At 44.4% G+C, this 12,034-nt stretch overlaps 1 protein-coding gene and 1 long non-coding RNA gene across 4 annotated transcripts in view; one reads left to right on the top strand and one right to left on the bottom strand.

The window, feature by feature from the left end:
• Positions 1–1,036: 1,036 nt before the first annotated feature.
• LOC113836753 lies at positions 1,037–4,924 on the bottom strand. Its single transcript, XR_003487214.2, has 3 exons — positions 4,847–4,924; positions 2,657–2,717; positions 1,037–1,721 (listed from the first exon to the last, which is right to left on the bottom strand). It is a non-coding gene; the product is annotated as an uncharacterized LOC113836753 (long non-coding RNA).
• Positions 4,925–5,225: 301 nt separating this feature from the next.
• Positions 5,226–12,034, top strand: part of Prpsap2 (phosphoribosyl pyrophosphate synthetase associated protein 2) — a 32,140-nt gene continuing 25,331 nt past the window's right edge. Inside the window, exons 1-4 of one of the 3 annotated variants that reach the window (XM_027427229.2) lie at positions 5,226–5,363; positions 10,067–10,162; positions 10,382–10,531; positions 11,398–11,450. In XM_027427229.2, the coding sequence (XP_027283030.1) occupies positions 10,413–10,531; positions 11,398–11,450 (172 nt within the window). In that variant the 5' untranslated portion in view covers positions 5,226–5,363; positions 10,067–10,162; positions 10,382–10,412. The remainder of the gene's footprint in view (positions 5,364–10,066; positions 10,163–10,381; positions 10,532–11,397; positions 11,451–12,034) is intronic. The other 2 variants (XM_035447838.1, XM_027427230.2) reach the window with 2 other exon arrangements.

Raw genomic sequence — 12,034 nt, 5'->3', positions numbered from 1 at the left:
ATGTCCATCAGCTTGCTCAAGCCAAAAGGTCTGGCACTCACTCCAGAACGAGTGCCAGGATAGGCTCCAAAGCTACACAGAGAAACCCTGTCTCGAAAAAAACAAACAAAACAAAAAAAAAACAAAAAAATAAAGAATGTCATCAGACAGCATCTGAGACCAGACAAGAGCACAGATTTCTCCTCTCTGCTGTCACCTGCTTACCTGGTGATCCCAGAAATGTATTTGATAACTGCTTTGATTTATGACTTTCTCTTGTTTTGCAACTATAAAAATGTCATGAAGCCATTTCTACATCCATGTTAGTCAGGGCAATGTGAATCCACATTCCTGTGCCATGGTACTCACATTTGGTTGAGAATAAACTATCCCATTTCCTTTATTTGGGGGAGGGGATTGAGACTGGTTTCTCTGTGTCTTTGGAGGCTGTCCTGGAACTAGCTCTTGTAGACCAGGATGGTCTCGAACTCACAGATCTGCCTGCCTCTGCCTCCTGAGTGCTGGGACTAAAGGTGTGTGCCACCACCACCTGGCTTCCTTTATATTTTATATTGGCAACATACATGTGCTAGGCATTTCTGGGTACTGTGAAATAGTGATTAGTAAAAGAGATAAAGAATCTATTCTCTTGGGGCTTAGAGAGGTTTGTGTAAGGCTATTTATCCCATCATTGTCCAAATACAGACAGAGCCCTCCAATCCCAAAATCTAAAATTGAAAATGCTCCAAAATCCAAAAACACTTTGAGACCTGAAATAAATACCACAAATGGAATTTTTAAAAAAAATTTATGTGCATTGGTGTGAGGGTGTCAGGTCCCCTAGAACTAGAGTTTCAGACAGTTGTGAGCTGCCATCTGGGGGTTGGAAATTGAACCTGGGTGATCTGGAAGAGCAGCCAGTGCTCTTAAACACTGAGCTATCTCTCCAACCTCCTAAATGGAAAATTTTACACCATAAAATTTTCAATTTGTCTCAAACACAAAATTGTATTTAAAATATGGTATAAAAGTCAAAAAGTTTAGACTTAAGCCTGATCCTAAAGTGTCTCACTATGTATATTCAGATTCTACAAAGTCCGGGGACAAAAACCAGAAATCCAAAACACTTCCCAAACATTTTCGACAAGGGGTTATTGAGCACGTGAACAATTGCCATCTGGGTTTGGCTCCAGTCAGTGATTGTTTTATTTGGGAAAGGAATGGTTTAGAGAAGACGCAAAAGTAACAGTTGTGAAGAAACAGAGTGTTAGGAGGAGTTGGTGCTGGAGTGGACTACAGAGGGACGTGAATTCCTTCTGGGCGGGAGTAGAAGGCCTGGCTGTGTGTCCACAGGGATGAAATCCAATCCACGCTGGCTTCAGAGCAGTCCAGGGCCGGCTGACCTCAGAGTTCTCTATATACCGTCTGTATACAGCTCTCTCCCTCTTCTCTCGGTTTTTCCTCTGAGGGTTTCCGACTCGACGGAGAATCGGTGGTGGTTCCAAAATGTGAGCTGGAAGGGAGGAGCCTGTCGCTGCAGGGCCAGAGCTGGGCTCTGGCTGTAATTGGCTTAGCTGCCTGTGCTTAGTAGCAACTGAAAGGGATGACGTGCCCTGATTGGCCAGTTCCATCCACACACCAAGAACGTAGTAGAGTCAAATCTGCCACACCTCAAGGGTGTGTCCTGAGAGGAAGACAGAAATCCAGCGTTGGAAAGATCACAGGTCAGGTCAAAGGTCATCCTTGGCCATAAAGAGAGTCCATGTCAAGTCGTGGATACACGAGAGCCTTTTTCAGTCAATCACCAATCAATCAAAAGTTCTGTTGAGGTTGTACTTACGTTTTTAGGAATACACACACAGTAAGAACAATTAAGAACAAAAGACATCATGAAACTAAAAGAGAGCAAGGCAGAGTACATAGGAGGATTTGGAGGAAGGAAAGGAAAGAGGGAAATGGTGTACTTATCATAATCTCAAAAGTTAAAAGACAATTTAAAATTATTTAGTTAATGTTTAAGTAATAAATATAAGTAAAACTTTAAAATGTCCTGTAGAAGAGGCAGGCATCCCTGTAGTCCTGCAAATGTGATCTCACAGGCCTTGCTGAAGGGGGCTCTAGCAGGCCAGAGCATGGCAAACATGGCGCCCACAAGTTTTGCCTTTACCCTTCTCCCCTTTACTAAAAACCTTTAGATTACATTCCTAAAGCTAGCCACCAAGATCTATTCCCTTATTTGGCCACTTCCATCCTGACTTCTTCCTGAGGCTGACTACCAAGACCCAGCAATCAAAAGTCCAGCAACCAAAAGTCCCCTTTTGACTGTCCTAATTAACATGCCTAATCAAAACAAACCAAATCATCCTAACACAGGGTTTCCCTTTTTCCCTTTATAAACCACCGTTTGTCTGTGGGTCACATCTGTCTCCTCTATTCAGAAGCAATCCTCTGGGGCAAGTATCCATTCCCCTTTCCCTGGTTCCTTTCTTCTTCTCCCTTGTCCTCTGTCTCCTGTCTTTGTGTCTTAGTCTCTGCTCTTTGTCCCTCTGAAGCAAATAAATTTCCTTTGTGCTGAGAACTTGATCTTGGTGTCCTGTGCCAACTCTGGTCCTTTCACTTGCAAGATCAATGTCTCATGGAAAGTGTCAAGCAAAGGAAGGATAGCAAACAACCTTACCTGTAAAGTATCATCCTCACCTAATTTAGAATTCAGAGTTTGAGGTGCTTATGTTCTTTGCCTGTAAAATAAGATGTTAGTCCATGAAAACCTGATACCACTAGCTCCTTGTGCAATCTAGTTCCAATGCAGTCAAGATACTCTACTCCCCTGCCTTCAGTCAACACAAAAACCATAGCTTTCATCTTAAGGACCTTGACAGTTTATTGTGCAGCCATTTCGAGTGACCACGGCCCAGGAACATAGATTTAGGTTTCCCTAAATTCCATGTTCTTTTTTTTTTTTTTTTGGTTTTTTCGAGGCAGGGTTTCTCTGTATAACTTTGGAGCCTATCCTGGCACTCCCTCTGGAGACCAGGCTGGCCTCAAATTCACAGAATTCACAGAGATCCGCCTGCCTTTGCCTCCCGAGTGCTGGGATTAAAGGCGTGCGCCACCAACTCCCGGCCCCTCATGAAGTTTTTATAGTTTTACAGAACAAAGAAAGCCATTAAGTTGCCAGGCAGTAGTGGCACATGCCTTTAGTCCCAGCACTTGGGAGGCAGAGGCAGGCAGATCTTTTTGAGTTCAAGCCCAGCCTAGTTCTACTGACCAGGACAGCCAGGGCTTACTAGGGCGTGGGGGGTGGAGGGGTGTCATTTAGTCAAGTTTTAAAAACATAGGTTAGTGCATCAGAGAGGTGGCTCCATCGAGATGGCGGAGGTTTTTCTGAACTTACTAGGCCACTCCTTCTACCAATCTAAAAGCTAAGAATGCCATCAGATAAATTAATAGATTTCAAAAGGTTTCTGTCTATTATGTCACCAGATGTTAGTTCAGACACAGAGGTAGGCAAGAAATAGCTGTTTCAGGAGGCTAGAACTAAGTAACTATCCTCTGGACCTGCAACATTCCAATCTCTTCACAGGACTGAAATCCAAGTCAGTCTGGCAGGCACAGCTAGCTTCTCAGGAGTTTTCATTCACACTGCCAATGAATTCGAGCTACCCACATGCCCTCTAACAAATTCTAACCACCCTCGGCCTTCTGATAATTACATTCTAGCCACCTGTGCACCCTCCAATAAATGTCTGCATGTCTCACTTGTGAGCTGGAGGTGGTACAGTGGCATGTTAGTCGCTAAGTATCGATGTGGAGTAAGGCAGTGTGGGTGGTGTCCGTCTATGGCTTTTCAGTGGAAGCTTATTCCCACAACTATTAAAATGGAGATCAGTCCTACCTCAGCTCTATAAGTTATTGTTTATATTCATTAATGTAAATTATATGCAAATATATGCAAATAGTCTGATACCTGGTTTGTTATCATGTTATAAATGATAAAGGATCGACGTATTTCAGGTATACAGAATTCAGCAATGATATCATATCAACATCAATCAATTTGCTGGGTGGGGGTGGTGGCCATACTTTTAATCCTAGAACTAAGGAGGCAGAGACAGGTGAATCTCTGAGTTCCAGGCCTGCCAGGGCTACATAGCGAAAACCTTTCTCAAAAACAAAATTTAAACATTATTATTATTATTATTATTATTATTAGTTTTTTCAAGACAGGGTTTCTCTGTGTAGCTTTGGAGCAAATCCTGGCACTGGATCTGGAGACCAGGCTGGCCTCGAACTCACAGAGACCCGCCTGCCTCTGCCTCCCGAGTGCTGGGATTAAAGGCCTGCGCCACCAACGCCCGGCTAAACATTATTTTTATTATTTTTAATTATGGGTATGTGTGTATGTCTGTGTGTGGGTATAAGCATGTGAGTGCAGGTGTCTGAGGAGGCCAGAGACATTGGATACTCTTGGAGCTAGAGTCACAGACAGTGCAGAGTGATACTGGTGCTGGGAACCAAACTCAGGTCCTCTGGAAAAGCAGTATACATACTTAACCACCGAGCCAATTCTTCTGTAATAAAGGAAGAAAGGGATAAAAAGGGGAAAAACAATGATGATAACGGAGCATCCGCTGCTTGCCAAGAACCATGCTGAGAGGTCTGAGGGTTTCTTACTTCTCACAACTCGAGGAGATGGGGGTGCTGCTGCCATCTCTTCCTCAGAAGAGGAAAGGGAACCAAAGAGGCAACTTGGTTCAAGTCTGCAGACCAGTAAAGACTTGAACCCAGCCAGAATCTATAAATTTCAACCTTCATATTCACAAGGTCCACACTTAGAATCCTTGCAAACTGCTTCCAAGTTACTTACACAGGTGTTAGGCTAGGCCCACCTCCCACCACATTTCTCTGCTCGGTCACGTCGCCATACTTCTGGCCACGCCCACTCTCATTCTCCCCCCCCCCACCTTACTCCCGCTGGGTGGGCCACTCCCACAGTCCCATCCAAACTCTAGGTCGGAGTGTCTGCTCTTAGCTCCGCCTCCTTCCGCGCCCCTCGAGTCTAGTCACGCCTAATCACATTCCCTCCCACTCCGGCGGGCCACGCCCACACCACATTTCCCCTCCCATTCCGGCGGGCCACGCGCACAGCATCAATTGCTTTGCCTTCTACCCACGTCTCCTGCCACCGCCCCTCTCCCTCGTGGCCACGCCCCACGACCCCGCCCACCCAGCAAGTTGCCCGCAGGCCCCGCCCCTGGCCTCGCAGTCTCGGACGCCGTTCTCGCGCTTGAGTCGCCATTTTGCTGTAAGACGCGGTGCGGAGCGCAGTGCTTTCTTCCTTCGGCAGCCGAGGCTGCGGCGGGCCGGGCTGGGGTCGGGACCAGGTAGGCGGGCGGGAGCCGCGGAGGGCGGACTGCGGCCCGGCGAGCCTGCGCGGTGCCGGGCGGGAGCCGTGGCCCTCGTTGCTGCTGGGCGAACCCGGAGCCCCGAGTTCGGCTCGACCGACCTTAGGGGCCGGGAAAAGAATGATTGTATTCCACTCAGCCGCAGAAGCGAGGAGCGGTATACCATACTCTACCCCAAAATGCCTTTTAATTGTTGATAAGGATTTATTTTTTATTTCGATAGTGGCAAATACAATTTAGGTATTTAGCTTTTATGAGGGATACGAAAATACTGAACCGGGCCTGAGGAAGTGTGAGTTCTAGCGTCTTAGATGGTTTCTTTCCTTGTTTTTACCCATGCGGTGCAGGGGTCGAACGCAAAGTGCTTCAAGCTCTGCGAGCGGCCTGCCTTTGAGCCAACCTTGTCCTAGTACTTCATTTAAATGCACAAATAAAAATAACTAATGCATGCTATCGAGCCCCACTATAGGACATCTTTCTTGTCCTTATCCTTTAACTGCTCTGGTTTGTACCATTATCACCCAATATTTGCATAGATAAGGGCATTGTATTCGTTAGCTGCCCTGAGGTTTAACATAGAGCCACTGTTTCTGCTCTTAAGTAATCTTGAGGTTTGTGGGGGTTGGTGGCCCACCACTTAATCCCAGAGGCAAGTGGAGGATCTAAGTTCAAGGCTGGTCTTCTACATAGGGAGTTCCAGGCCAGATAGGGCAACAAAGTCTTTAAGAAAAATACCTTGCAGTTCCCATCAATGACCATATAGCTGTTTACTTGGGATAAATTCCAAAAATTGACAGCACCAAAACATAATTTTGTGTTCTTTCTTTGGCACTTAAAATGTGTCTTTTTCTGAGTAGGATGTGTTTGTAATAGACATTTCAAAATCTGTGTATTTGTCTGATTTTATTGATTGTGGAGTTCATCAGATTGCCAAGTCTTGTTTTGTATGGCCAAGAGTGTAAACTATTATTGTATGCAAGGGATTGTACTACAAACTGCTACTGAGCTCAGTCCTTTAGAGGTCACTGTCCTGAGTAAGGCTGAAGCATTTACCTAGTGTGATTTTGTTTAAAAGTCTGGAAAGTAATGATAAGCCCATTTTCTTATTAGGGCATTTCCCCAGGTGTGGGGGCTGGAGAGCTGGTTCAGTGGTTACCAGTTGTTCAGGACTGGGGTTTGAGTCCCAGCACCCACAGACACGGCAGCCCACAATTACCTCTAATGCCATCCCCACAGAATCTAATACCCTCTTCTAGCCTCCAAGGGTACCAGGCTCACATGTGTGCAGACAAAACACCCATATACATTAAATAAGATTAAAATAGTTACTTCCCCAGGTTTAAAATAATCTTAAATCCATTTCTGCTTCCCCAATTGTCACAAAGAATGAAAACTCTCAGAAAAATATAGCGTTAGCCACATGAAAACATTCTGACGTTAGGTGCACAAAATGCCAGACACCACAGAAGACAGAAGAGTACTGCAGTTTTAGCTCTGCCTTACTTACCGTTTCTCAGTATTTATTTTTGTTTTGTACTGTTTATGTCTGGTGTTGATGGAACCCAGGCCTGTGGCACCAAGCACCCACTTTTCACTAAGGTACACCACCAATCCATCTCATCAAAGTCAGCTTGTTAGGCAAATGCTCTGCCACTGAAGCAGATTTTCGTGGAGGAGGTATATCACTAATAAGAGTAACTCCTGTATACTTTTTGTCAACACATGACTTTCAGTTCTGTTTGCTAATTATTGTACCTGAAGTGAGACTTTTCAGCATACATTGGTTCAGCCTCTGCTGCCTGAACCTTCAGTTTGGGTGGAGAGGCTGTTACAAGCCTCTGTCTTTGTTGTGTGGGAGGTGTACAGGTCCAGTGAGCCTCTTGTATTACAAGCCCAAATTAGAGGGGACATAGCACTCACTGTATGAGGCTTCCTGATTTCTAGTATGAATGTTGAAATCAGTGGTGGGTTTGAAATAGTAAATCCATCTAAAACAAGTCATCTTCAGTGTGGAGAAGTCTCTCCTTCAGGAGACCTGACAGATTATCTCATTCGGAGAGATGAATGAGATTTGCTCTGGAAAAGATGTGTTTTCACCCATGCATAAATAATCTCCACATATTCTAGAGTACGTTTAGGTTAAACATGAAAGTAGTAGCTACAGCACTCGGTGGGGGGGGGGCACATTCTCTGTACTCTATTTCACACTGAAACTTTGTGCTAATGAGCACCTGCCAGCCCCTGCTAGTGATCCTGGGCCTGTTAAAAAGTGTATCACGGTTGGAGGCTGGTCTTGGAGGTGCATGCACACCTTTAATCCCAGCATTTGAGGGGCCACAGCAGGTGGGTATGAATTTGAGACAAGCCTTCATAGTGAGGTCCAGGCCAACCAGGGCTACATAGAGACCCTGTCTCAGAAACAAAACACAGAATTTTTAACAGGGTGAGGGAGAATGGAACCAGTGGCTGCCCTTAAAAGTGAAGAACTTGTGAGTTGGGCAGTCACAATGGTTCGTCTGATTCCCTTTCCAGATGCATACCCTGCCCACCCCTGCTGTTCAGGGGTAGGCATTCATTAGGATTGGACATGGAATCCAACTGCCTTCTGCCATTGAGCTTATACCATTAAGCTACACCCTTTAAGTTTGATTTCAGAAACTGTTGCTCTGGAGTCAGCTTTGGAGACCAGGCAGGCTGCTGTGTGCATTTGAACCACAAAAGAAAAGATTTCAGGAGATGTCCTGGAGGGTCACATGGTCAAGAGAGGCTGGGCTGTGAAGGAAGAGTGGGGTGTTTCCTTTAAATCTTCAAGGAAAGGAAGACCAGTTCTAAGGCAGAATTTGGAGTGATAGGCCTCAGAGATGTGGGCTCCAGGCCAAGGGACTGGACTCCTGTAGACCTAGCAGAGAGAGGCTAAGAGCTCTTCCAGGTCCTCTCCGTATCTCTTGTGTTATTTAGGAGCTTCTTATTTGAAGTTGGGGAGTGTAGAAATGTGCCCATCTTGTGCATATTACTGGATTTACCAAGACTGTTGTGAGCTGCCATGTCCCTGCTGGGAGCCCACTAAACCTCAGCCATCACTTCAGCCCTGCCAGTTGTTAGTCTTTCTTTTCCACCACCCTATTTTTTGAAGCTCAGCTGCATTCTTTGAAAGCTGGGATTGAAATACTTTTTACAGAAGGGACAAGATAATCCAGGCTTTGTGGCTGTGCTCAGCATATCTCAGAACAGTTGGTAAGCAAATGAATTGGCTGTGTTTTATGAGAGCAAGCTTTGGGAGCACTGGACTTGGCTAAATAGTATCAGTGGAGCCCTGGTCCTCAGCCACTTTCCACAGTGTTCACCAACATTAGTTAGTTGACTGTATAGACATTTCTGTTTATGACTTGTAAGTTTAAGAGACATGCCCTGTAGCCTGTGTTGGAACCTTAGGCTTTCCCATTTGGAATGTCTCTTAAAGGGTGCTCTGCTATAAATACACTCTCCTAGCCTGCTGGTGGAACTGCACTGAACTACCTGGGACCAGGTGGTCCCACTGCATGTGTGTATGAAGCCTGTCCCAAATGATGGCATACTGGCAACAGCAGGGCCACACTGGAAATCCAGGCAGCAGTTAGGAAGAACAGAATTGGTTGTGCTGTGACTCAAGTTGTTTGGTGAACAAGCAAGTTACAGATACAATGGTACTCTTTTGAGCTAGAAACATTGAATGTGCTTGTCCATGTTTTTATAGAGTTCATGTGTCTGAATGTGTGGAAAATGCCTGAGGTAGTGTGTTTGTTATGTTGAAAACACCAACTGCCAGGGGAGGTGTCTTGGAAGAGCCAGGGTGGGGCTGGTGAGTTCAGTTTTAGTGGTGATGTCTCAGGTTTTTACTAGGAAGATGTATTTATAGTTTTTGCATGTTTTAATTTACATAATAATTTAAAAACAAAAAACAGCTGCATCAGCCTCCCAAGAGCTAGCTAAGCTGAGTGAACAAGGGAAGACAGGAAGAGAAAAGGATGTGTGGGTTTAAATGGTCACATCTTCCACCCATTCTGCCATTCTTTGTGAGAGGAAGACTCAGCCCAGAGAGGATGTGACCTTTAGGGTTAGCTGTGGGCCCACTAGTCAGCCTTGTTACAGTTGAGAAGGAACATGACAAGATGGATATTTATTTATTTATTTGTTTGTTTGTTTGTTTGTTTGTTTGTTTCTGAGACTCTATAGTCCCTGTTGTTCTAGAACTCTTGCTGTAGACCAGACTGGTCTAGAACTCACAGAGATCCTCCTGCCTCTGCCTCCCAAGTGCTAAGATTAAAGACATGTGCCCTGCCATGTCCAATGAGTCTTTTAATTATTGTTATTAAATTTTTATTTATGCTGCACAATATGCTTGCTTGGTGCCCAGAGGCCAGATGAGTGTGTTGGATCCCTAGAACTGGAGTTACAGACAATTGTGAGCCATTGTGTGGGTGCTAGGAATCAAACCCAGGTCCTCTGGAAGAGCAGCCAGTATTCTTAAGCACAGAACCACCTCCAGTACCAACAAGATGAATTTTAGATGTGACAGAACAGCTGCAGGGTGGGGGTGTGGGGAGCAGATGTCATAGAAGGATCTGGGCCATTTATTCTTTGTTTAAGGATCAGCTAGTCCATGTCCTTGCTAATGGCTCTGCCATTTTTCTGTGTTAATCCAGGAGGAATTTTGTTGTCAGAGACTAACAGGAGGTTGTCCATAATTGACTTTAAGCAGCAAACAGTAAAACCCTGAGCTCTTCAGCTCCGCCTTTCTTGTAAGTTTATCCTTTATTCCCAGTGGGTGTGAAAAGTAATAGAGTTGTATGGTGCCATTTGCAACCTTAAACTCTAAGGGTTGTTCTCCCTTAAGATAAAGAAGCCGCCATTATGGTGGCAACTACTTCCTTCTGCTGAAATCATTATTTGTTTAAAAATAGTCTGCTCAGGTGTGTTTTATATATGGTGATGCTTTTGTCTGTACTCTTTTCTTCTAGGCTCTGAGAAGTGGAAAACCAAGAAGGTTTGATGTTTTGTGTGGCGCCTCCTGAATTAGAAACCAAGATGAACATAACCAAAGGAGGTCTGGTATTGTTTTCAGCAAATTCCAATTCGTCGTGTATGGAGCTTTCAAAGAAAATTGCTGAGTGAGTTCCTGTTTCACCAGTCAAATCCGTATGTGCTATGTGATATTTTAAATTTGATAATCAGACTACCGCTGATTATCAAGCTCGAAAGCAGGTATAGCCAAGCTGCATATCATCTGAACATACTCAGGGCTACTGTATGTGAGTGACCATAACTCCTAGGAGTGTGGTAGGCACCACTATAGATAAATTATTAGAGTCTAGCAAACAGGATGTGTGTAATATTTGCAAATAGTTTACAGCTTATAGTTTAGTGTAATTTTTAGAAACTGATTAAATATATACCAAATCCCTGCTGTACATAAAACCTTGATCTAGGTGTTGTGAGTTAACAGTGAGCAGGCCAATCAAAAGCTTTCTTTTCGTGTAATTTACATTTTAGTATGGGAGTCAGACAAGCAAGCTAAGACAACCAACTAGGTAATTTCAGGTGGTAACAAGTGCCAGGAAGAAGGCAGTGAAGGCATAAGGATGGGGTAGAATAGTCTACCTTAGCTTAGGTACTCAGGTACCTTTTAAACCAAGGGATGTCTAGGATTTGAGAGACCCAAATAAACCATCAGATGAAGGTTAGGGCAGAGCCACCCCTCTATGCAGAGGGAGCAACAGGTTTCAAGGCCTGTTTCATGTAGGTGTTGGTGCCTGTGGGGAACATGGGCTGTGGGGCAGGAGAGCCAGATTGCATAGGCCGTGGGTGGTCATGGGGTAAGGTCAGGGGTAGGCAACAAATAGATATGATATAATATTTAGTTTATTTCATAATTAGAATAATTTTTACTTTTGTCAACTTGTAAGTCATCTTTAATAGTAAAGATGTTGGGTCTATTCTGTTGCCTTCTCAGCTTTTCCCCCTTTCTCTTCTCTAGGCGGCTGGGGGTGGAGATGGGCAAAGTGCAGGTTTACCAGGAACCTAACAGAGGTGAGCTTCCTTGGACATATGTATTGTGGATCTTCTTGCAGAATGTGGTGTAATGGGTCATCAAGTTATCCTTGACTGTAGACAGTTAGATTCAGTCATATAGTCAGTTCGGATAGCAGGAAGTCAGGCAGGCATGTGGAGGAATGTGGTTTTTACTCCCTTCTATTACCAAATTCAAAGATCCCTGGTGCAAGTCACATGTTGGGCTGGAATGCTGGTTCTTAGGTCTCATTCAATAAATACTGCATAAGTGTGTAACTAGCTAGCTGGTCAGCTGGATGGAAATGTTAACTGTTGGTTGAGGTTATTTTGCTGTAGGTAATATGAATAAGTACTGTGTACCTATGCTTTTAGTTTGTAGGTATGTGGGCATGTGCAGAATTACATGCATATCCGTGCTCATATGTGCTGCATTATTGAACCTAGAACTTCATGCATGCCTACCTACTGAGCTGTACCTCTGACCCCAACTGGTCTCTAATGCTAAGAGTTAATGCCTTAAAGTGTTGCTAGGAAATAGCTGTAAGAAATGTTATTTAATCTTTGGCATTTCTTTAGAATGGTGTGTATTCCTAGTGAAATTA

The sequence above is a fragment of the Cricetulus griseus genome, chromosome 7 (genome assembly GCF_003668045.3).
Source record: "Cricetulus griseus strain 17A/GY chromosome 7, alternate assembly CriGri-PICRH-1.0, whole genome shotgun sequence".
Taxonomy (NCBI): Eukaryota; Metazoa; Chordata; class Mammalia; order Rodentia; family Cricetidae; genus Cricetulus; species Cricetulus griseus.
Note: the sequence above shows the minus strand (reverse complement) of the source record. Positions and strands in the feature narration are given on the sequence as shown.